Consider the following 26,369-nt stretch of genomic DNA (forward strand, 5'->3'; position numbering starts at 1 on the left):
GGCTAGGCCAGGCATGGTGGCATATGTTTGTAATCCCAGTATTTGGGAGACTGAGACAGGTGTGAGGCTAGCCTCAGCAGCGTAGTGAGACCTTGTTTCTAAATAAAAAATAATAAGGGCAGGGACTGTAGCCAGAGGTAGAATGGACCTGGGTTCAATCCCCAGTACCAAAAGAAGAAAAGAAAAGAAATTATAGATGAAGCCAGGCATGGTGGTGCACGCTTGCAATCCCAGCATTTGGGAGGCTGAGACCAGCAGATTGCGGTTTGTAGACAGCCTCAACTACTTAGTGAGGCCTTCCACAACTTAGTGAGACCCTGTTCAAAAGAATAAAAAATAGGGTAGGGGGTGTAGCTTGGAGGTCGAATACCCCTGGGTTCCATCCCCAGACCCGCAAAAGAAAAAAAAAAAAAGAAAGAAATTCTAGATCAAGATGATGGAACTTGGAACATCTTGCTGGAGAAGGACTTAGGGAATGAAAGAAGATAAGTTTCTGATTGGAATCTTGTGTCTTCGGCACCTGCAGAAAAATCATTCTGTTCTTTTTTGGCTCTAATTCTCATGTACTAACAGCTGCTAGGATAGAAATTGGAAGGCAAGGCCCAAATCAGTCATTCTTGTAAGATAGATGAAAAAGAGAAGTAGTTTGTAATAATCTGAAATTGTCTATAGCTTCATATTTTTAACTTAATAAGTAATGACTTTGAGAAATCAAAGGCATCAGAAAGTAGTATGTAGTTTAGTCAACAGAATAAATGTTATATTTTGCTATTTAACATTGGTCAGAGAAAAGGATCTCCAAACTTCTAAAAATCAGTCAGTATTGACCCATATGTTCTAATTTAGTTGTGAACATGTACAACTGATGTTTGACCTATTTGACTCAACGTGAAAAGAATTTAACCAGATGCCCTTGCTGAATCTTTTGGCATTTATTCTGAATATGATAAGTTTGGATTTTTTTATTTTTTGAGACTTCAGACTTCTGCATGCCTTGTTTTCTCTTTTAGAATCAAAATCCTTTTCAAAGCTTTACTTTCATTAGAAGAAGTTGGATATTTATTGGATAGTTTATGTAGTATACCTAATTTTGTACTATATTCTGTCTTACTGTTATTTTATACATTATACCCTTTTCAGTTGCCTGAGGGTAGTTTTAGATAAGGACCTGGTTCTATGACTTCTTGCATTTTGTAAATAAAGTTTTATTGAAACAGAATCATGCCCATTCATATGCATATTGTCCGTGGCTGCTCTGCCTTATAGCAGCAAAGTAGGATAGTTAGTCATCATGTGGCAGGCACACCTAAAATATTTAGTATCTGGTCCTTTAAAAAAAACAAACAACAACTATTGAGCTAGGCCTTGGGGCGCACATTTCTAACTTCAGTACTTGGCTGCTGAGACAGCAGGATCACAGGTTTGCTGCCAGGCTCAACTACTTAGTGAAGCCTTCTGCAACTTAGTGAGACCCTGTTTCAAAATAAAGAATTAAAGCTTGTAATCCCAGCATTTGGAGGCTGAGACTGGAGGATGCTATTCACGGACAGCCTCAGCTACTTAGTGAGGCCTTCTGCAACTTAGTGAGATCCTGTTTCAAAATAAAGAATAAAAAAAAAAAATAGGGCAGAGGGTGTAGCTCGGAGGTCAAATGCCTCTGGGTTCCATCCCCAGACCCGCATAAAAATAAATATAGGGCTGGAGGTGTAGCTCAGAGGTAGAATGTCCCTGGGTTCAATCCCCAGTACTGCAGCAACAACAACAAAAACTTTGTTGATTATAGTTTTAGGCCCAGGGTTGTCCCTAGACCAACAACCTCACTATCGCCTATGAATTTACTAGATGTGAAAAGTCCTAGGTCAGCCGGGCGTGGTGGCACATGGTTATAATCCCAGTATTTGGGAGGCTGAGACAGAATGAGGCAGAAAGATTGCAGGTTCATTGCCAGCCTCAACTACTTAGTGAGACCTTGTTTCAAAACAAGGAATAAAAAATAGGACTGAGAGTGTAGCTCGGAGGTAGAATGAACTAGAATGCCCCTGGGTTCCATTCTCCATACCCCCACACACAAAAAGAAGGAAGGAAGGAAGGAAGGAGGAAGGAAGGAATTGATAGATCAACCCTGGGCCTATCTGTTAGATCAGAAATATGGGCATGGAGGCACACACCTATAATCCCAGTACCTTGAGAGTCTGAGACAGGCTTAAGGTTCGAGGATAACCTCAGTTACATAGTGAGACTCAGCAACCCAACTAGACCAAAAAATAGAAAGGCCTGGGGTGTAGCTCAGAGGTAGTATACCTGGGGTTCAATCCTCAGTACCACAAAAGAGAGAGGAAAAAAAAAAGAAAATAAATTCTCCTTGTGGAGGCCAGCAGTCTGTTTTTAGAAATCTTCCAAGTGACACTGGGCGTGGTGGCGCACGCTTGTAATTCCCCCCATTTGGGAGGCAGAGACAGGAGGATCGTGCAGGTTCGAAGCCAGCCACGCTGGCTTAAGAGACCCTGTTTCCAAATAAAAATATAAAAATAGGTCTGGGAGTGTAGCCCGGAGGTAGAAGGGCTTCCAGGAACTCCAGTACCACCACAAAAAAAAAAAAAAAAAAATCTTCCAAGTGATTTTGATGCACATTAAAAGTTGTAGAAACCTTGTTTTAGACAAATATTTCCCAAATATTAGCTGTGTATTACCCTTGCTATTTTTTTTACTGTTTTTTATTTAACATTTTTCTTTGTCAATTCACTTTCAAAAAATTCAATTTAAAATGGAATTTATATCACCATAGAATTAAGTACAAGTGACCTGGACATGGTGACACAGCTTGTAATCCCAGTACTTGGGAGGCTAAGACAGGAAGAACTAGGTTTGTAGCCAGCCCCAGCAACCTAGCAAGACCCTGTTTCAAAATAACAAAGAATAAAATATTAGGGCTGGGGCCATGTGTAGCACAGAGGTAGAAGGACCCTGGGTGCCATCCCCAGTAAATAAGAGTAATAATAATGAAGACAAAATGGTATGTTACAAAGATAAAGCTTGATTCTATTGTTATTTAGTGTTCTATGTGCTAAAAATTAGAATATGTCATGTTTGTTAAATACATACTGCCGGGTATGGTGGCACATGCTTGTAATCCCAGCATTTGAGAGGCTGAGACAGGATTGTTGTTCGCAGACAGCCTCAGCTAACCTAGTGAGGCCCTTTGCAACTAGTGAAACCCTGTTTCAAAATAAAAAATAATAAATAGGGCTGGGGGTGTAACTCGAAGGTAGAATGCCCCTGGGCTCCATCCCCAGTACTGCAAAATAAATAAATAAAAATAAATAAATATTGTCAGTGGGAACTTCTTTCTTGACTTAAATCACTTTACTAAGTGAATGGTGTTTAAAATGCCTCGTCGAACTCATATAGCATCCAGTTCATCTTTTGTGCAAATTCCCCACTTGGGAAGACACTGTTGGAGGTATCCACGAGAGAGGGCAAAGCTGCTGTATCCACACCCACAAGTGCTATGGGCCTGAAATGGAAAGCTGTGAGATGGAGGGACCCGGGGCCTCTGAAGAGGGCGCTTTCTCACCGCAGGAGTACAGTGACCTCAGTTTGCTTAGTGTCTCAACTCTTTAAAACTTTAGTGTTTTGGTCCAGATTTTACCCACTCGTTCCACAATGGGAATTTGAAAAGAACCCTGCATAGACACCTTTGTTGGGGAAGTCTCTGTGATTCTGCATGGTGGACAGGAGAACAGAGGGGGCGTGCTTGGTAGGAAAGCAGCTGATCACAGAGTCTAGAATCATGTATTACTCTTGGGAGGAAGTCTTGTGTTACCATTTAATTTGCCTCATGGTGTTGGGATACTTCCCCACAATGGTATTGTATATTTATTGGTTGACATGCTGTATGGTACTGTGATTATTGATAGCAATAGACTCTTATTTCCCTGGTGTTCCCAGGTTGCAGACTCTTTTATTCATCCCTTTCATTTACTGAAAGTACCAGCATATTTGTTTTTATCCTCTTCTTGTGACACTGTAATAACATTGTTACGTTTCTGAGGCTGGCCTTGAATCTGCAATCCTCCTGTCTCAGCCTCCTAAGTACTGAGGTTACAGGCATGCACCCACCACACACAGCAAGTTCTGTTTGTTTATTTGCTTGTTTGTTTGTTTTTTGTGTGTGAAGCTGGGGTTTGAACTCAGAAGCATTCTATCTTCGAGCTACACCACCAGCCCTGGTTTTTTTTTTTTTTTTTTTTTTTTTTTTGGGTGGTACTGGGGTTCCTGGAAGCTCTTCTACCTCCAGGCTACACTCCCAGACCTATTTTTACATTTTTATTTGGGAAACAGGGTCTCCTAAGCCAGCGCGCGCGGCTGGCTTCGAACCTGCGCGATCCTCCTGTCTCTGCCTCCCAAGTGCGGGGATTACAAGCGTGCGCCACCACGCCCGGCATGTTTTTTAAATTTTTTATTTGGAAACAGTCTTGCTAGGTTGATGAGCTGCTCAGTACTTGCCAAGGCTATCCTCAAACCTGGTGATTCTCCTGTCTCAGCACCTAATACTGGGATTAGAGGGATGTGCCACCAAGCCTGACTAGTTAGGTTTGTTTTTAAGTGACACAAATTACATAAATCTGATATTGAAAAAAAAATGTTGTAAAAGCACAAAGGAAGAGGAAACAAACCACCTATGAGAGTGAGCAAATGTTACTTTGTATATTTTTGTGAAATTTTAAAAAGGGAACACAGCATTTCAAATAAAGTTCCTTATGGTCCCCATCAGTCTTAGTCCTTCCTGGAGTCTTATGTATCCAGTGTGATAACAGTATTTCCTTGCTGTGTTGTTTCAGTAGTTTTAAGGCTCACGTCTCCTTCATTCCAATTTCTGCTTTTTGTTTTAACATAGTTATTGGGTTGTTTGTCATTTGTCCTTTGATATTCTCATTTCTTTTCCCTTCTTTCCTATGTTGGTTTTGGATTTGGGGATGCATTTGTTGGCTATTATAGCTGTTAACCAACTGTTGAGAAATTATCTTTTTTAATAGGTAAGTCAGCCAATCACTTTTTCTTTGATTCTTTTCAGCTATTTCTTCATAGCCAAAGATAGCTCTCATTACTTCTAATTTTGTGTATAGAAAATTCTGGATGATAGAAGGCACCAGATATCCAGAGTACGGGTGTTACTGTGTCAGAATTGCAGCCCTGTAAGTAAGTATCAAAATGTAAAATTTAGCAGGCTGCAACTTTTTATGACATCTCTTAAATTCTGTATAACCTACTTTTATGAGTTAATTTTTAAGCAACTAAGGCTTTTCTAATGTCTCTCTTAAATCTAAGAGAAGGATGAGACAAATTTCCTAAAGCACCCTTCCCCCATATGGAGGCATTGATCGTTGCCAGCTGTCAAGACTTCTTGCTTGTATAGGGAGAAGAAAGGGGCTTGGGGCAGAGGATGAAATGGAGCCTTGGGATGTACTTAACATTTCTGTTCTCACAGTTCTGCCATCACTATTCTGATAGTTCTTAAAGACTGCAAGCTTTTTCTCCTCGACCATGGCTGTTTCCCACTTTTGTTATGTGGATTTTCATAGGCTAGATTTTTAAAAAAATTTTAAACATTTATATTTGGCCATATCCAACAAGAGTGAACTTGCTTTAGAGATTTTTTTCTATAATAGGCATTGCTTGTAAAGAATTTTAAGCTTGCCATGGGGATTATGGTGAGGGAAATAATACTACCTATGTGTAACTTATAAATCTTTTAGGACCACATGGACCAAAGGATTAAGAAGTATAGCCTTTCTGAACTGCAGAGTCCCCCGTGTGCTTGTTCTGAAGGAAAGCCGCTGCTCCTGTGCAATAAGACTAAAACGCAGACAATTGTTAGAAGGCAGATGCCATCACTTTATTACCTTACGTAATGAACATGTCTGAAAAGTATAACGTATAGCAAGATGTTAAACGTTTTCAAAGCATCTGTGATTGTGTTATGTTGAGACATGGTGGTGAAGGTGAGTTCTTTCATGAAGTGAACTCTAGCCGGGCATGGTGCATATGCTTTTGTAATCCCAGCACTTGGGAGGCCGAGATAGGAAGATTACATTTTTGAGACCAGCCTCAGCAATTTAGTGAAACTCACAGTAACCTAGTGACACCCTGTTTCAAAACAAAAAATAAAAGGAGTAGGGATGTAGCTCAGAAGTACAAGGACAGCCAGGCGTGGTGGCGCTCGATTGTAATCCCATCATTTGGGAGGCTGTGACCTGAGGGTCTGTGGTTCGTGGTCAGCCTCAGCTACTTGGTGAGGCCCTCCGCAACTCATTGAGACCCTGTTTGAGAGTAAAGAATAAGAAATAGGGCTGGGGGTCTTGGGTTCCATCCACAGACCAAAGAAGTGCAAGGACCCTGGGTTCAGTCCCCAGTACCAGACCAGACGCACACACAAACACGTAAAATGAGACCTATACTTTGAATTGTTTAAATATGCAGTGGGTTAAATTGAGTGTGTATTAAAGCCGGGCGTGGTGATGCACACTTGTAATCCCTGCGCTTGGGAGGCTGAGACAGGAGGATCGCACAGGTTCGAAGCCAGCCTCAGCTACTTAGTGAGGCTCTTAGCAACTTAGTGAGACCCTGTTTCCAAATAAAATAGAAAATAGGTCTGGGAGTGTAGCTTGAAGGTAAAGCCTCTGGGTTTCATCCCCAGCACCACAAAAAAAAAAAAAAAAAAGTGTGTATTAACAAGGAAACATGGAGTAAAAGCGTGTGTGTGTGTGTGTGTGTGTGTTTTGCAGTATTGGGGATTGAATCAGGGGCATTCTGTCTACGCCCCCAGCCCTTTTGGCAGTACTGGGGGTGGAACCCAGGGGCATAGGGGCATTCTACCTTACAGCTACACCACCAGCCCTATTTTTGGTTTTGTTTTTTGTTATTTTGAAACGGGGTTTCACCAACTTACAAAGGGCCTCACTAAGTTGCTGACGCTGTCCACAAATCTCCTGTCTTAGCCTTCCAAATACTGGAATAACAGCTGGGTATGGTGGCACATGCTTGTAATCCCAGCGCTGAGACAGGAGGATTGCACAGGTTCGAAGCCAGCCTTGGCTACTTAGTGAGGCTCTCAGCAACTTAGACCCTGTTTCTGAAATAAAGTATAAAATAGGTCTGGGAATATAGCCCCCCGGAGGTAGAAAAGCCCCTGGGGTTCCACCCACGGTACCACCAAAAAAAAAAAAAAAGCTGGGATTACAAGTGTGCGCCACTACACCGGGCTCCCAGCCCCATTTTTATTTGGAAACTGGGTCTCACTAAATTGCGGAGGGCCTCATTATTAAGTATCTGAGTCTGGCTGCAAACCTGCGGTCCTCCTGTCTCAGCCTCCCAAGTACTGGAATTACAACTGTGTGCCCCCACCCCAGCCTGTGTGTGTGTGTATTTACTGGGGATTGAACCTTCTGAGTTATACCCCAAGCTTGCTTTGTTTGTTTGTTTGTTTGTTTGTTTGTTTATTATACTAGGGAATGAACCCAGGGGCATTTGACTTCTGAGCTAAATCCCCAGCTCTGTTTTATTTTGAAACAGGGTCTTGCTAAGTTACTGAGAGTCTTGCTAAGTTGCTGAGGCTGGGCTCAAACCTCTGACCCTCCTATCTCAGCCTCCTGAGTACTGCGATTACAAGCATGTGTCATTATGCGCAGCTTACTTTTTATTTTGCAAAAGGGTCCCCCTGAAGATGCTGAGGGCCTTGCTACATTGCAGAAGCTGGCCACAAAACTGTGATCCTCTTCTTTCAGCCTTCCAAATACTGGAATTACAGATATGTCTCACCATGCCTGGCTTAATTTTTTTTCCCCAGAGCTATACCTTCAGCCCAATTGTATTCTTTTATTTTAAAGCAGAATGTCATTAACTTGCAGAAGACTTCACTAAATTGCTGAGGCTAGTCTTGAACCTGAGATCCTCCTGTCTCAGCTTCCCATGAACTAGGATTACAAGCATGCACCATCATGCCCAGCTTTTAAGTTAGTGTGTGTGTGTGTGTGTGTGTGTGTGTGTGTGTGTGTTTTATATTGGCATTCTACCTCTGAGCTATACCCCAGCCCTATTTTTTATTCTTTATTTTATTTTTATCTGTGGGTTTGGGGTGGAACCCCTAGGAACCCAGGGGCATTCTAATCTGTGGATTTGGGATGGAACCCAGGGGCATTTGACCTCTGAGCTACACCCCTTGCCCTATATTTTTATTCCTTATTTTGAAACAGGGTCTCACTGAGTTGCAGAGGGCCTCACTAAGTAGCTGAGGCTGTCCTTGAACTGCGATCCTCCGGTCTCAGCCTCCCGAATGCTGGGATTATAAGTGTGCACCACCACGCCCGGCTCTTATTCTTTATTTTGAAGCAGGGTTTCACTGAGTTACAGAGAGCCTCTCTAAGTAGTAGTTGAGGCTGTCCTTGAACCATGATCCTTCTGTTGCAGCCTCCCAAAAGCTGGGATTACAAGTGTGTGCCACCATGCCTGGCTTTCTTTCTTTCTTTTGTTATTTATTTATTCATTGTTTATTTTGGCACTGGGGGTTGAATCCAGGAGCATTCTACCTACGAGGCAAAACCCAAACCCTATTTTATTTATTTTTCATTTTGAAACAGGGTCTTCCTAGGTTAATTGAGAGTCTCACTTCTTGCTGAGGCTGTCCGAAGTCTACAATTCTCCTGTCTCAGCCTCTCAAGTACTGGTATTACAAGTGTGTACCACCTCGCTGGGCTTTGAAGCTTTGTAATAAGGTTAATTACAAAGAGTTTGTACAGGTGAATTCTAAAGGAATGACAAAGGTAGGTGGGAGAAGTTAGAGTTGGTGAGGAAGCGTGAGGTGGTGCAGAGGGGATCAGGTTGGCCTTTTAGTGCGGCAATCACCATGCTGCAGTAGTCATTTGCTTTTACCCTGGCTACATATGAAGGCACAGGATTCACTTGTTGGTTTCTTTTTTTGTGTGTGTGGTACCAAAGATTGAACCCAGGGGCATTCTACCTCCGAGCTACACCTCCAGCCCTATTTTTTATTCTTTATTTGGAAACGGCCTCACTAAGTAGCTGAGGCTGGCTGCGAACCTTTGATCCCGCTGTCTCAGCCTCCCAACTGGGATTACGAGTGTGCGCCAACATGCTGAGCTCACTTGTTCCTTCTTGAGGTCACTCTGCCCTGGAGTAGTCTAGACACTAGCCTTAGGTCTTGATGTAGTTTCCACATTATTATGTAGGCTCCACAGCTTATATTGGAAAAAATGATGAGAGAAAGGGGGATTTGAGGATTTGGGGGTTAGGGAAATGAAGTGTACCTTTTATTCTACACCTCTCTTTGTAGCTCCAGCTTCCCTGTCACTGAAGGGTATGTATCTTGTTTCAGAGGGAAGGGGCCTGCCCTGTCATTAAGTCAACTGGGACTTGTGGGCCTTAACAAGCGCGACCTGTGGGAAGGGCTTTCATTGTCACACTGGACAGTTTGGGAGGGCCTCTCCATCCTTGCCCCTACTTATAAACACAAAAATACTTCCATTGCTTTGAGCGCTGTTTCCTCCTCCCTCTGTTTTCCCTAAGCTAAGATCTAAGCTAATTCTGTATGAAAGAAATATTAATTGCTTTTATCAATTGCTTGCCATTAATGCCTGATAATATGCAGTAAAATGGGATTGTGCATACCATTAAATATGTCAAGTGTTGCAGACTTTAAGGTTCTTTCGAGGTCACTAAACTCAGCTCACTTCTGCTTAGCCTTCACAGTTGTTGATCACATAGCATGGTCACCCTCACAGCTTAAACATACAGGGAGCATCGGAGACAATGGGTAAAGTAAAGTTTTGATGTTTTTAAATAGCGCCTAAATCTATGAAACTTGATTTGGTTGTTTGTATGGGAGGGAGTGGTGGTTGGTACTGGGGGGAGGTGTGGGCATCCAGGGGATAGCATGAACCGTGTACATGCAACGTGAGAAACCAGGTAGGCTGAGCTTTGAGGTGTTTTTACTAAGATTTAAATATAAATCAGTTTCAGAAAAGGCAGGACCACAAAAGGCAATGTCAGAGTTATGATGAAGGTATTTGCCCACCCAGCAGCTAGGAGGGATTGTGAATAGCAGCATTGAGTACAGGTTAGACAGGGCCTCCTTCTGCAGTGGAGCGGCCTGTCCATTGTTCATGACTAAAACTGGTGGCCTCCGTCCTGCCTTGGCTCTGTTGTGTTGGTTCAAGACCTGGTGAGGAATAATGGGCATTTGTTTCATTTTTTGTTTTATACCTGTGACTCAAGTATTCTCAAATAAAGGTCAGACAACTTATGATTCCCATGAAGGAGTTGAACAAAAGAGGGAGATAAGAGAGTTGTAACTTTGACAATTGAGTCTTTGTAGGAAGCATTGATAGAGCTTTGGGTGCTTCCATTTACATGGGAAACACTTTACCCACCAAAGTTCTAAATCAAATTTCTAATTCTAAAAACTTGGCAATGTTGTTCTTTACAATGCCTAATGAGTTGTAATGGAGGTTATAGGGCAGGGAGACCTCCATGATTTTATAAGCAGGACAATTGGCCATTGACTCAAATAACTTGACCTAATTCCTGTTCTGATTTTTTAAAATAAAATTTAACTTCTCTGCACCAAAAATCTTCATAAAAATTTTAAAACATTAAATTTTACTCCCAAACCTGTCATTCTGGCCCCAATTTTGCTATTCCCTACATTGAAGCCATTTGCCAAAACCAAAACATGGTTTATTTAATGTTCTCCAAACTTTCATGTGTGTGTAAGCTTTGTTCAAGATCTACTCGGTGTGGGATGCTTGTTCTCCTTGCCTTTGCTCTGAGTCCTCTCTCTCAAATACTGACTTCTGCTTGTGGCGTAGCTTTCCCCAACTACTCAGTCCTTGCTGATTGTGCTAGTCTTACAGTTCCCTAGGCACCACCTGCCGAGAAACACTCATTCGGCACTTGGATCATGCTAGCTTATATTACTCTTTTTGCATGTCCTATTTTTCTAGCAAAATTATGGGCTTCTTGGGGGTTCGAGCACTTACCTTAGGCTGTTTATAACTCCATTGCCTAGCACAGAGGATAGGCTCTCTAACAAGATTGATTCTGTGATTTGGATCTAATATCAGTGTCAAGGGCAATTTTACCCCATAGTTTTTTGTTTGTTTTACTACAGTTTAGAGCTATGAGAGGGAATTTATTAGAATTGGCTCACATAGTATGTCTTTATGTTTAGAAAACTCAAAAATTAAGTACATTGAATTCATAAAATAAGTTTTTATCTTATTATAAGGAGATTTGGTTTATAATTGTTCACTATTTGTACTTTTTTTTTTTTTAATGGGTGCTCTTTTACCTAGTTTCTTTTGAAAAACATGGTTTGGGCCAGATAAAATAACAGAAACCCAAATTACCAGTATTATTTTTGTAAAATTATTTGCTTGGTTTATCCAAATTATGTTTTCATGGCATAAGTCCAGGTAAATTTACTAAATACTACATGGTTACATAGCCAAATTGTTTTGAAGTGTTAGCCTTAAAGTCCTTTAGAGAGCTGGTCATGCTGGCACACACTTGTAATCCCAATACTTGAGAGACTAAGACTGGAGGATCACAGGTTCACAGCCAGCCTCAGCTACTTATGCCCTCTGCAACTTAGTGAGACCCTGTTTCCAAATAAAGAATAAAAAATAGGGCTGGAGGTGTAGCTTGGAGGTAGAATGCCGTTGGGTTCAATCCCCTAACACACACACACACACACACACACACACACACACACACACACACAGTCAATTAGAGGCTTAAAAAAGATCAATAAACATTATCATTTGTTAGTTTCTCTTGTACCTCAAATTAGTTTTTTCAATATTTAACATTTCTATAATGGCAGTTATCAAATGATTATGGATCACCCATTCATTTGCAGTGAGAAGTTAATCCTAGAATCTTTTTTTGTCCGGGCATGGTGGCCCACACCTGTAATCCTGGTAGTTGGGAGGCTGAGATAGGAGGATCGCAGGTTCTCAGACAGCCTCAGCAACTTAATTAGACCCCCATTTTAAAATAAAAAATAAGCCGGGCGTGGTGGCGCACGCTTATAATCCCCATGCTTGGGAGACCAGCCTCAGCTGGCTTAAGAGACCCTGTTTCCAAATAAAATACAAAATAGGCCTGGGAGTGTAGCCTGGAGGTAGACGGTCCCTGGGTTCCATCCCCAGTATCACCCCCCCGCCAAAAAAAAAAATAAAAAGCAAAATAAAGCTGGGGGTGTAGCTCAGGTAGAATGCCCCTGGGTTTGATTCTCAGTACTACCAAAAAAAAAGCTTTTAAAGCTCACCAGGGCACTATGTGCTATATTGATATTTGTAATTGTTTAGTGTTTACCTGATAGTGTGTCTTCAGGACACATATGCCTCAATATTAGATTTTATGTGATTTCTTGTGCCAAAATATCACCTTACTAGATGAAGTGTTTGATTAGTAAAATTTTCATGAATCTTAAGTTCCTTCTGAGGTCTAGCTTATATACTTGAGCTGTAAACTGAACGAAGCACTGGAATGACCCTGCTGTTGCATTTCCAAGAAGCTTACACACTTGTGGTAGTAGATTTTAGGTATGTAAGAGTTTTGGTTTCATTTTGTGTTTCTTTTCTTTTTTTTTAGACATGTATCACCTTCAAAGTTAATTAGGGTACAAATTTAAACAAAAATATTTGCTTAAATACTGTGAAGCAAAAAGCCTCTATTATAACTTTGACTTTTTTTTTTTTTTTTTTTTTTGGTGGTACTGGGGTTCCTGGAAGCCCTTCTACCTCCGGGCTACACTCCCAGACCTATTTTTATACTTTTTATTTGGAAACAGGGTCTCCTAAGCCAGCACACGCGGCTGGCTTCGAACCTGGGCGATCCTCCTGTCTCTGCCTCCCAAGCGCCGGGATTACAAATGTGCGCCCGGCTAACTTTGACATTTTGGTATGAGCTTATACTGCCATTCTAACATGAGCTTGAGATACTCACCAGTCTTGAAATCTACTATTTAGAGAAACTTTTTTTTTTTTTTTTTTAACCCCAGTTGACTCAAAGGCCGCTTTTAGAATCCAGCCCTGAACTAGTACTTGCAGTCAGTCACATTCTTTTCTGGGGTTATACTTGTTAGGTTAGTATTGTGAAAAAGCAAAGCATCATGATTTTGTTCACTTTTGTTTTTCATATACAAGAATCTTCACAGTCAACATGTACTTCTAGATGCTGTATTGAAATTGCTAGCAGAGTCTATTCTATACAAATTGAACAATCTGGCCCCTTGTTTCATTTGTAAAGGTTCAATGTATCTATGCCTGCCTACTTCAGTCTGCAAGGGAGTGTCAGAAAGGCCCCGCAATCGCCGAGCCGTGAGTTATCACTAACTTTTCAGATGTGTTAATGAATGTGGAACAGAAGCAGTTGTGTTTAAAAGGAAAAAAGGACCATCTAAATAACCTTTATTATAGTAGCAGGCCTGAACACTAAATGGATTATTCCAAATTATGTCAAAAAATAATCTAGAGACTAGCCTCTAGAAAACCTATTGTTGAACTGCTCTGAAGCTACTATTACAAATTAGAATGTCCTTTAAATCTTTTTAACCAAGTTAAAACAATTTGAACAAAATCTTACCCCACAGTATTTAGTTGAATTTAAGTTAAGCTCTTCAACATAAGACCATTTGAAGGGGTAAATTTTAGCCATTTTTGTTATTCCTGTGAAAATACTGATTCAGTCTCTTCCTAGATGTTTGATCATGTGAATTGTCGATATTTATAGTCTCTTGGTACCAACGGTTTTTGCTTCAGTAATTCATCAGTAGGTTTTCATCAATCATGGTATCAATTTAAGGATAAAGTAAAACACCTACTTTTCTTAGGGCCTATCATTTAGAAAGAGGAAACATTCTTTTGAGTTATTTTGTTTTTCTAAAGAGAGTCTAAGCAAAAAAAAAATTGTAACTAACATCTGTATTTTGTTATTAGACCTACTTACCTTTTGTTTCTTAGATTCTTTAAAGTTTTTGAATAGATTGCCATATTTGACAAGCAGGTTGGATACTTCTGTTGCTTAGGGAGGTGTATTGTTTTATAGGAGGACAGAATGATTTAGATGTATTTAGTTTGGCAATATATAGCATAGAACATAGATAATATATAGCACAGAAAACAGAGGTATGGAACATATGGAGGCATTAAAGTTAACGTTTCATTTAGGCAATGTGCCTTTGTTTGACTGGTGTGTAAGTCCTTCTTCCAGGTTTGTACGCTCTTAAATGCGTTATTCTACCCTCTCTAACTCCTCCCAGCAGCAAAAGGGAGACACTGCAACTGGAACAAAATAGTGGAAGAAATGGCGTCTGGGGTTCAGTGGGGATTCGCAGTGTGTATGCAATGTTTGCAAGATTACTTTTTATGTTTTTCAATTAATGTAATAATTACAAAATCAGTGCTTACTGTCAAGAAGGGAACGTGTATCCACAGAAACTCTTAGTGGGTCTGCTGAAGTCGCTTAACCTCTTGGAGCCTCAGTTTCCTCATCTGCAATCTGAAGGAGTTGGACGTGATAATCCTTAAGGTCCATTCCTGCTCTAAAATCCTGTGCTTTTCTGAAGTACTCTATTTAACAGAATGCATTGCTTTCCCACTTTGACTATTTGAATTACATGTGCAGTATACATATTGCAACTGCATGTTGTCTAAAGTAGTTTTTCTATATGATTTATATAAAGAACTAATCTCTCGAGCTGATTTATAAATGTGTGTATAGCCACACATAAAAAGCTAGTGATACTAGGGCTCTCAGAAAACAGATATTTTCCATTTGTCTAACCTTGAATGTTATTAACTTTCCTATATTACAGGAGATACTACTCGTCAGCGAATCAAATTCAGTGATGACCGAGTGTGCAAGAGTCACCTTCTCAACTGTTGCCCCCATGACGTCCTTTCTGGAACCGTATGTGTTTATTAAATGTATTATTTGATTACTGCAATGCTGCAAAAATGAAATACTTGATAAAGTCTATGTCAAATTATTTTAACACTAAGAAGGAATTTGTGTTCTTTATTTTGGTTGATGATTTAAATCTATTATAATGGGTTTCCTCTCAGAAGTAGTTGCTGTTTTTGTTTTAAAATTTTTTTGATCGCCGGGTGTGGTGGCATGCGCTTGTAATCCCCGCCCTTGGGAGGCGGAGACAGGAGGATCACACAGGTTCGAAGCCAGCCGTGCTGGCTTAAGAGACCCGGTTTCCAAATTAAAAAATATATAAAATAGGTCTGGGAGTATAGCCCGGAGGTAGAAAGGCTTCCAGGAACACCATTACCACCAAAAAAAAGTTTTTTCATTCTTTTTTTTTCTTCCTTTCAGTACTGGAGATGGAACCCAGGGGCCTTCTACCTCCAAGCTACACCCCCAGCCCAATTTTTTATTTTTTATTTTTAAACAGGGTCTCACTGAGTTGCAAAGGGCCTTACTAAATAGCTGAGGCTGTCCACAAACCACGATCCTCCTGTCTCAGCCTCCCAAATGTTGGGATTACAAACGTGCGCCACCATGCCCGGTGAGGTCACTTAATTTAGATTCCAAGTCTGCAGAGATGTTGGTTGATCTTAGGATATCGTTATTTTAATTCAGATGATTAAACACATTAATGATGAACTTTTTTTTTTTTTTTTGGTACTGGCTATTGAACCTAAGGGACTTATATCTGAGGTATACACTCAGCCCTATTTTATGTTTATTTGGAAACAGGGCCTCACTAAGTTACTGAGGCTAGCTTTGAACCTGCATTGTCTCAGGCTTCCAAGGACCAGAATTAAAGGCCTGCACCAGCATGTCCAGTTGTGATGGATCTTTTTAAATGGAATAAAACATTTGACTCCTTGACTTTTGGATTTGAGTGAAATGATTCTCTTCACTTGATGGTGGTGGGGAAATATAGAGGCTAAACCTTGAACTGGCTAAATCCTGAAATGAAAAGATTTCCAAATTATCTTTTCAGAAGCAGAGTTCTTTTAGCTAAAGATGTCTAAATGAGTGGCTTCTTTGATAGGTAAAGTTAAATTAAGAACATATTACAAAAACTCAAGGCATATGTGAAGGAAAGACCTCTTATTTTCTAGTAGGAAAGACGGTTGAAACTATATTATATTACAGAGTAAGAAATCCATTTTCTGAGAGCTTGAATTAGGACGGTGACAGATAACAACAGACAGTAAAACTTTTTTTTTTTTTTGTATTTGGGATTGAATCCTGGGGAACTCTAGCTCTCAGCTATGCTCCCCCAGCATCCCCTCACCTAACTTATTGTTTTGAAATAGGGTCTGGCTAAATTGTTAAGGCTGGCCTCAAACCTGCAATCCTCCCGTCTCAGCTTCCCAAGTACTGGGATTACAGGCATGTACCATCATACTTGTTGATGATAAACTCTTACGTATTTGAAATCTATAATTGAGGTGTGGTGGCACACACTTGAAACCCCAGTACTTGGGAGACTGAGACCAGGAGGATTGCCAGTTTGCGGCTAGCCTCAGCTACTTGTTGAGGTACTCTGCAACTTGGTAAGACCCTGTTTCAAAATAAAGCATAAAAAATAGGGCTAGGGGTATAGCTTGGAGTCCTGAGTTTAATCCTCAGGACTGAAAAAAAAAAATCTATAATTGTCTATATGGGATATTCTCCATATTTACAATTATATATATATATTTTTCCCCTCCCTCCCTCCCTATCTCCCTCCCTCCCTCCTTTCTTTCTTTCTTTCTTTCTTTCTTTCTTTCTTTCTTTCTTTCTTTCTTTCTTTTTCTTTCTTCCGTACTGGGGTTGGAACCCAGGGGCATTTTACCTCGAGCTACACCCCCAGCCCTACTTTCTTATTTTGAAACAGGATTTCACTTAGTTGCAAAGGGCCTCGTTAAGTAGCTGAGGCTGTTTTTGAACTGCAATCCTCCTGTCTCAGCCTCCCATATGCATACTCCACCACGTCCGGCTACAATTATATAAAATTTAATAAAATAATTTTATTTATCTGGGCATGGTGGCACACACTTGTAATCCCAGTACTTGGGAGGCTGAGACAGGAGTATCGTGCAGGTTTGAAGCCAATCTCAGCTACCTAGTGAGGCTCTTAACAACTTAGTGAGACCCTGTTTCCAAATAAAATATAAAATGGGTTTGGGAGTCTAGCCCATCCCCAGTACCACAAAAAAAACAAGCAAATTTTATTTAATGGCAAATTATTCCTTCAGATTAATTTAGGGAATAAGATTAACAAAGTGGCAGAAGTTAGTTGATTGATTCATTGATTGATTGTGGTACTAGGGATTGAACTCACGCGCATTCTACTTCCGAGCATACCTCCAACCCTTTTAGTTTTTATTTGGAAACAAGGTCTTGCCAAGTTCCTGAGAGCCTCACTAAGTTGCTAACGCTGGCCTGGAATCTTTGGTCCTCCTGTCTCGGCCTCCCAAGTACTGGAGCATGTACCACCGCTCCTAGCTGAGTTGGGGTTTTTGTTTTTTGCAGTACTGGGATTAAGAGTGCACCATCAGCCGGGCGTGGTGGCGCACGCTTGTAATCCCCGCGCTTGGAGGCAGAGACAGGAGGATCGCGCAGGTTCGAAGTCAGCTGCGTTGGCTAAGAGACCCTGTTTCCAAAAATAAAAAAGTATAAAATAGGTCTGGGAGTGTAGCCCGGAGGTAGAAGGGCTTCCAGGAACCCCAGTACCACCAAAAAAAAAAAAAAAAAAAAAAAGAGTGCACCATCATGCCTGGCTGAGGTTTTTTTTTTTTTTTCCTTGTTTTTTTTTTTTTGCGGCGAGTCTGGAGATGGAACCCAAGGGCATTCAACCCCTGAGCTACACCCCCTAAACTTTTTTATTCTTTATTTTGAAACAGGGTCTCACTAAGTTGTGGACGGCCTAAGTGGCTGAGGTTTTTTTCCTTTTGACTTTAATATTATCACTTACCTGTAATCCCAGTACTTAGGGTATGTGAAAGGAGTATCTCAAGTGTGAGACCAGCCTCAGCAACTTTGAAACCATGTTTCAAAATAAAAAATATAAACAAGGCCTGGTGGTATACACCTGTAATCTATTTGAGAGACTGAGACATCAGGATCACAGACTCAAACCCAGCCTCAGCAACTTACTGAGGCCCTCTGCAACTTAATTAGACCCTATTTCAAAATAGAAAGTGAAATAGGGCTGAGGGTGTAGCTCAGAGGCAGAATATCCTGGGTTCCATCCTCAGGAACTAACACACTCACGCACACAAGGCATGCATATCCACATGCACTCACACACACTTTTGAATCTAGTTAAGTGGTAGAGTGCCCCTGGGTTCAATCCCCAGTACATTTTATAACATACATAACACAGCTCTACCTCTTTTTTTTTTTTTTTTTTTTTTTGGTGGTACTGGGGTTCCTGGAAGCCCTTCTACCTCCGGGCTACACTCCCAGACCTATTTTTGCATTTTTATTTGGAAACAGGGTCTCCTAAGCCAGCGCGCGCGGCTGGCTTCGAACCTGCAGGATCCTCCTGTCTCTGCCTCCCAAGCGCGGGGATGACAAGCGTGCGCCACCACGCCCGGCTATACCTCTTTTTTCTTAGTGTGTGTTGTACATGCACGTTTGGGATGGAACCCAAGGCTTCACACAATGTAAGGTAGGCACTTCGCTGAGCCACACCCCCGACCCTCATTTCTTAAAAGGATTCTATGGAGTATATTATCTACAAGTTACAGATTGCAAATTAACCTTATGATATTAAATAACTTACTCAAATCACTCAGCTCAAGCCAGACATGGTGGCACTCTCCTTTAACCTTGGTACTTAGGAGGCTGAGACAAGAGGATCAAAGGTTTATGACCAGGCTCAACAAATTACTGAGGCCCTTTACAACTTAGTGAGATTCTGTTTCAAAGTAAAAAATAAGGCTGGGCTGTAGCTTAGAAATAGAATGCCTCAAGCCGGGCGTGGTGACACACGCTTGTAATCCCAGCATTTAGGAGGCTGAGACAGGAGGATCTGGGTTTGTGGCCAGCCTCAACTACTTAATGAGGCCCTTTGGAACTCAGTGAGACCCTGTTTCAAAATAAAGAATAAAAAGTAGGGCTGGAGGTGTAGCTGGGAGGTAGAACGCCCTTGGGTTCCATCCCAGTACCGCAAAACAAACAAGTAGAATGCCTCTGGGTTCAATCCCCTGTACCCCCACCCACCAAAAAAAAAAAAAAAAAAAATCAGCTCTGTTGATGTAAAGTAAAACTTGAAACCAAGCCCCAGTATTTTTTTTAACATTTACAATGTTTTTTTTTTTTCTCTTCATTTTCCACAATACTCTTGTTATCAAAAATAGTTAAACTCTTCTCATAAAACAAGAAATAGTATACACTGGACATATCAAATTTTTCTTTCTATGATTTTAGCCTACTTCCACCCCACCAAAAGACACCAAAAAAAAAAGGGCACTCAACAACAACAAAAACAACAACTCTACCTGACCACATTCTCAGAAAATGACACCAGGATACACTGCAAATTAGGTATCATCTGCTCTGTGTTCAAAAGTTTCTTTTTCATGTCTTGTTCTTGGCGAATAATAATCATTGAACATGCTGTGTGACAAATCAAAACATAACTTCAGCATATATCAGAACTCACTAGAGATGGCGAGCAGAGTAGAAATTAGAAATTTTCCAGCAGTATTTTTCTATTTTTAAATTTTTTTATTGGTGCATTGTAGTCATACATCTTAATGGGATAAAAGATGGTGGAGACATACATGCACACATCAATCAGCCTGTACACAGTTTCTGCCCCATTCCCTCCCCTCCCTCCTCCTCATGCCAGGCTTGGTGATTGATATGTTTAAGTACATCATGCTCTTTAGAGAGTTTCCCTCTTTCTCCCTCCCATCCCCTCAGTTAGGTTGCCTTATTTGCTCATCTGTATCCAGCAGTATTTTTCTTTAATCACTGTGAAAGCAGCAACTCTTAAGTTATCAGATTATTCCTTTAGTCAGTCCTTGTTTTACTTGGGCTGTGCTCGCTCGCTCTTTCTTTCTTTCTTTCTTTCTTTCTTTCTTTCTTTCTTTCTTTCTTTCTTTCTTTCTTTCTGCGTGTGTGTGTGTGTGGGGGGGGTTACTAGGGATGGAACCCAGGGGCACTCTCCCTCCTAGCTACATCCCCAGCCCTATTTTTTATTCTTTATTTTGAAACAGGGTCTCACTAAGTTGCAGAAGGCCTCACTAAGTAGCTGAGGCTGGCTGCAAACCTACAATCCTTCTGTCTCAACCTCCCACGTACTGGGATTATCAGCATGTGCCACTAAGCCCAGCTCAGGCTGTCCTCTTTCAAGCAACTGACTACATTTCCCTTCAACAGTATGTCTTCTCAGTAAAAATCAAGGAAGAAGGACATTTAAGCACAAACCTAAACAGTTTGTGGCTTACATGCAAAAGAGCATCCTAAAGGAAAGCCTCCTAGCATACAACCCACCTTATACATGGGCTTCATAAGAAGGCATTTTTATGGAGCCTCAAAAAGAAACCTTCATAATAAGTAGCACCCTAAAAAATAGGGTTATATTCAAAATAAAGTCTTTGGCAAAAAAAAGAAACATCATAGCAGTGACCAGTGGCAGTTAGTATAACTCATAAACCTGGATAGATCTGGGGCCATTATTCAAAAGTTATTTGAAATAAATGACAATTTCTGCAGTGTGTGTGTGTGTGTGTGTGTGTGTGTGTGTGTGTGTTACTGGGGATTGAACCCAAGGACATTCTACCCCCAGGCTACACTCCCAGTCCCATTTTTTATTCTTTATTTTGAAAGAATGGTCTCACTGAGTAGCAGAGGCTGGCTGCCAACCTGTGATCCTCCTGTCTCAGCTTCCCAAGTACTGGGATTACAGGTGCCTGCCACCACAGTGGCCCAGCTGCATAACATTTTAAAATAATTTTTAAAAATGGTTACATACTGTATAGCCTAAACTCAATTACTTTCAGAATAAAACTTCTCGTTTTATCCAGTTAGAACATTACTCCTAGTGAAGGAAGGATTTCGAATTTTTTCCTTAGAAATGAGTCAGACTTCACAAAGGGGGCTCATTGCATAAAGTTTGTAACATAAACCACTAACCATTTGTAGTCTGCCAAAATTTGTTCAACTTTTTTAAAAGCAGATTTTTTTTTTTCAATACTGGGAATTGAATCCAGGGGCATTCAGACAGGAGGATTGCTGTTCACGGCCAGCCTCAGCTACTTAGTGATGCCCTTTGCAACTCAGTGAGACCCTGTTTCAAAATAAAGAATTAAAAAAAATAGGACTGGAGGTGTAGCTCGGAGGTGAAATGCCACTGGGTTCCATCCCCAGTAACATAAATAAATAAATAAATAAATCCTCAGTTGTCATCCTTCCTCCTCATATTTTTTTTTTCCTTAGAAAGATAAGGATATTGAAATACTTAAAAAATATCTTCCCATAATTGGGCATGGTAAAATGCTCATGTATTTGGGAGGCTGAGACAAGACAATGGTGTGTGTGTGTGTGTGTGTGTGTGTGTGTGTGTGTGTGTGTGTTTAGTGGGGATTAAACACCAGGGGCATTCTGCCTCTGAGCTATATCCGCAGCCCAGCCCTATTTTTTTTATTTTGAAACAGGTCTTACTAAGTTGTGTTTAGTGTTTACTGGGGATTAAACCAGGGGCATTCTTTTTTTTTTGGTGGTACTGGGGGATAGAACCCAGAGGCTTTCTACTTCCGGGCTATACTCCCAGACCCATTTTATATTTTATTTGGAAACAGGGTCTCACTAAGTTGCTGAGAGCCTCTCTAAGTAGCTAAGGCTGGCTTCGAACCTGCGTGATCCTCCTGTCTCAGCTTCCCAAGTGCGGGGATTACAAGTGTGCGCCACCATGCCGGCTAAACCAGGGGCATTCTGCCTCTGAGCTATATCCGCAGCCCAGCCCTATTTTATTTTTTATTTTGAAATAGCTCTCACTAAGTTGCCAAGGGCCACATAAATTGCTAAGGCTGGCTGGGAACCTGTGTTCCTTTTGTTCCTTTTGGGTTCAGTCACAAGAAAAAGAATCTCAATATTCGGTGCTATAGAGGAATCTTAGGCTTACTTAAGTCAAAATAATGCAAAGAAATTAGATTTTTAGGTAACACAATTATCCTAATGCAGTGACATTTAATGTTTCTGAAATATTATAAGAAGCCTCTTGTGCACTGAAAACTTAGGAATAGGCCCGTTTCTCCTATTTCAACTAGATATTTACATATATTAAATATACAGTTTTTTCTATGAAATTTTATTTAAAAGAGCTTATGTTCTTCAAAAATGGGTAATTTTAAAGTACTTGATCTTGGAAAATACTTTGGGACAGAGGGAGTTTTCCATTCTCTAAATAATTAAACAAATTTTTTTTCCTTCTTTTGGAAGTGATTAGATGTATTTGTTGTCATAATTTCTGGCAAGCCGGGCATGGTGGCCCACGCTTGTAATCCCAGCATTTGGGAGGCTGAGATCAGAGGATTGCGGTTCGCAGGCAGCCTCAACTATAGCGAGCCCCTCCACAACTTAGTGAGACCCTGTTTCAAAATTAAAGAATCAAAAATAGGGCAGGGGGTATAGCTCAGAGGTCAAATTCCTCTGGGTTCCATCCCTAGACCCGCCAAAAAAAAAAAAAAAGAAAGAAAAGAAATTCTGGCTTAGTTTTATGGTCTTCCAGTAGGCTCTGGATTTTACCCAAAATAAAGATTTTATTGATTAGAACTCCCTTTATTGCTCCCTGACTTTTTCTGTCTTTCCAAATAATTCATTTTACACATTCAGAATAACAGTATTCCTCAGGCCTATGGCAGTGATTTTTTTTCCTTCGTACTAGGGATTGAACCCAAGGCCATTTTGCCTCAGAGCTACACTCCCACCTCTCCTCTTTTTTTTTTTTTTTTTTTTTTTTAAACAGGCTTTCAATAAGTTGCTGAGGCTGGTCTTAAGCCAGTGATCCTCCTGCCTTAGCTTCCCAAATACTGAGATTACAGATGTGCACCACTATGCTCGCTCCAGTCTTTTAAGTCAAATGGGTATTAATTATACTGTCTGTTCTTATCATATTGAGTCGGTTTGATAGAGGAATCATTTTTAACTTAAAACTTTTCAGCTGGGTTGGTTGCACAGGCCTTTCATTCCAGCTGCTTGGATATCTGAGGCAGGAGAATCACAAAGTTTAAGGCCAACCTCAACAATTTAGACCCTGTTTCAAAATAAAACAAAAAATAAAAAGGGCTATGGATTTACCTCAGTGGTAAAGCATGCCTGGGTTCAATCCTTAGTACTGGGGAAAAATTTTTTTTCGAATATAAACAAAGTAGAAAGTTATATACGACAGGCCTTGGTGGTGCATCCTTGTAATCCCAGTACTTGGGAGGCTGAGACTGGAGGATAGCAGGTTCGCGGCCAGACTCAGCTACTTAATGAGGCCCACTGCACCTTAGTGACCCCCTGTCTTTAAGGATAAAAAAATAGGCCTGGGGAGGTAATTTGGAGTTAGAATGCCCCTGGGTTTAATCCCCAGTTTTGCGAAAGAAACCAAGAAAGGAAGGAAGGAAGGAAATGAACTTCTATGTTCTTAGCTAATTATAGTAAATATTTACTCATAACCTACCTTATTTCATTTATATTCACTTTTGTCCTCTGTCCTCTTTTTTTAAGTAAATTTTACATATTGAACTTTTATTTTATTTTTTCATACTGAGGATGGAAGCCAGGGCATTCTACCTCCAAGCTACTCCCCCAGCCCTGTTTTTTATTCTTATTTTGAAACAGGATCTCACTGAGTTGCCAAGGGCCTCACTAGGTAGCTGAGGCTGTTTGGGAATCATGCTCCTTCTGTCTGAGCCTCCCGAATGCTGGGATTACAAGCGTGCGCCACCATGCGGGGTCTTGAACCTAACATATTAGATTGACTGTTGGTACATAAGTGTTAGAGGGCCTCATTAGGTAACTGAGGCTGGTCGTGAATCTGCGATCCTACTGTGTCAGCCTCTCAAGTACAAGCATGTGCCACCACACCTGACTAGAAATATTTCTGAAACCATGTTATTAACAAATGAAAGTCAGTGTGAGTTTTCAATAGTGGTACATGCCTGTAATCCCATCTACTAAAAGGGATGAGGCAGGAAGATTGATTGTAAAATCAAGATCATCCTGGACAATTTATTAGCAAGACCTTTCTTAAAAAATAAAAAGAGCCGGCTGGGCGTGGTGGCGCACGCTTGTAATCCCTGCGCTTGGGAGGCTGAGACAGGAGGATTGCACGGGTTTGAAGCCAGCCTCAGCTACTTAGTGAGGCTCTCAGCAACTAGTGAGACCCTGTTTCCAAATAAAATATAAAAATGGTCTGGGAGTATAGCCCGGAGGTAGAAAGCCTCTGGGTTCCACCCCCAGTACCACCAAAAAAAAAAAAATAAATAAATAAAATAAAAAAATAAAAAGAGCCAGGGATATTGATGAGTTGGTAGGGTGTCCCTTGGTTCAATCCACAGTTCTGCAACATCCCCCCAACACACGTGTGATGGTTTTGTTTCACTCTTTTCTGTTGGCTTGTATTCCTCTTTTAGTAATTCACTAGTGTTGCTGTCTATTTGTATTCTTTGTGTGTGCTCTCTCTCTCTCTATATATATATGTGTAAATTTATATATATAATTTTTTGTAGTACTGAGGACTTCTCTGAGCTACACCCCCAGCCCTACTGCCCTATTTTTTATTTCTTCTTTTTCCATTCCTATTTTTTATTCTTTATTTTGTGTGTGTGTGTGTGTGTGTGTGTGTGTGTGTGTGTGTGTGTGTAAAGTGCTTTTTAATTTTTTTTTGTGTGTGTGGTACTGGGGGTGGAACCCAGAGGTTTTCTACCTCCGGGCTATACTCCCAGACCCATTTTATGTTTTATTTGGAAACAGGGTCTCACTAAGTTGCGGAGGGCCTCACTAAGTAGCTGAGGCTGGCTTCGAAGCCGTGCGATCCTCCTGTCTCAGCCTCCCGAGCGCAGGGATTACAAGTGTGCGCCACCACGCCCGGCTACCTCGAGTTTTAAAGAGATTCTATCCTCCCCTATCCCATACCCTCTGATTAGTCACCTTAATTGCTTCGCTATAGGGCCCTTTTTATAATTCGACCTCTTCCTTGTTACCCCTTTCCTCCTAGTTATTGCTGATTAGGGGAAGCATCTGGTTTTTATTTTCTGCGCTGTTTCTCTACATGCTGCATTACAAGTACCAATCCCACTCTTGATGGCCCCAGTAGTGGCCTGGCTACCCAGTGGACTGATCCAGACCTCACTGGCTCAAGCAGCGGCCTTGCCTCATGGGAGGCCTCAATTCTAGCCTCACTGGCCCCCACACCGGCCTAACCCCTCGGCTGGCTCCTATCCGGCCTCGGTGGTCCCAGCACCGGCCTTGCCTCAAGGCAGGCTCTGTCCCAGCCTTGCTGACCCTGGCATCGGCCTAACCCCTCGGCAGGCTCCTATCCTGGCCTCTCTGGCCCCAGCACCAGCCTAACCCCTCGGCAGGCTCCGATCCCGGCCTTGGAGGCCTCAGTAGTGGCCTTGTCTCAAGGCAGGCTCTGATGCTGGGTACTGGCCCCGGCACCGGCCTACCCCTCGCCAGGCTCCGATTATTCTTTATTTTGAAACAGGGTCTCACTGAGTTGCAAAGGACCTTAAGTAGCTGAGGCTGTCTGCGAACTGAGATCCTCCTGTGTCAGCCTCCCAAATGCTGGGATTACAAGCATGCGCCACCATGCCCGCCTTTTTATTTCTTATTTTGAAACAGGGTCTCACTAAGTTGCAGAGATGGGCCGGGAACATGTGATCCTCCTATATCAGCTTCCCAAGTCCTGGGATTACAACTGTGCCATCATGCCCAGCTTTCTGTGCTATATTTGTACTATACCTAAATTATTACCATATTTGTTATATTTTAATTGTCTTTAGCCCTTTTGTTTGAGATTTTAGTATAAGAAAATATAAAAAGATGAATGGGAATTGTTATTATTGTTGTTTGTTACCTGGGATGGAACCCAGGAGTGCTCTGCAGGAAAAAAAAAACAAAAAAAGGAATCATAAATCCTCCCATCTCAGCCTCCCAAATGCTAGGATTACAGGCATGTGTCACCACGGCTGGCTCTTATTTCTAATTTTTAAACAGGGTCTTATTAATGAAGCTGCCCTTGAACCTGTGATCCTTCTAAGTACTGAGATTACAGGAGTGTGCTGCCACACCTAACTCCTAATATGTGTAGTTTGTATCACTGATCTATTTACATTTTATTC

The 26,369-nt window shown here is 41.2% G+C and overlaps 1 protein-coding gene across 4 annotated transcripts in view; it reads left to right on the forward strand.

The window, feature by feature from the left end:
* LOC308266958 (putative RNA-binding protein Luc7-like 2) overlaps positions 1-26,369 on the forward strand; it is a gene marked incomplete at both ends in the record, with an annotated part of 71,739 nt that overhangs the window by 5,490 nt on the left and 39,880 nt on the right. For 2 of the 4 annotated variants that reach the window (XM_080701351.1, XM_080701352.1), the window contains one exon: positions 14,897-14,991. In XM_080701351.1, coding sequence (XP_080557477.1) covers positions 14,897-14,991 — 95 coding nt within the window. Of the gene's footprint in view, positions 1-13,329; positions 13,401-14,896; positions 14,992-26,369 lie in introns of those variants that run through there. The other 2 variants (XM_080701350.1, XM_080701353.1) reach the window with 2 other exon arrangements.

Source organism: Muscardinus avellanarius (assembly GCF_963383645.1).
Source record: "Muscardinus avellanarius genome assembly, chromosome: 9".
NCBI lineage: Eukaryota > Metazoa > Chordata > Mammalia > Rodentia > Gliridae > Muscardinus > Muscardinus avellanarius.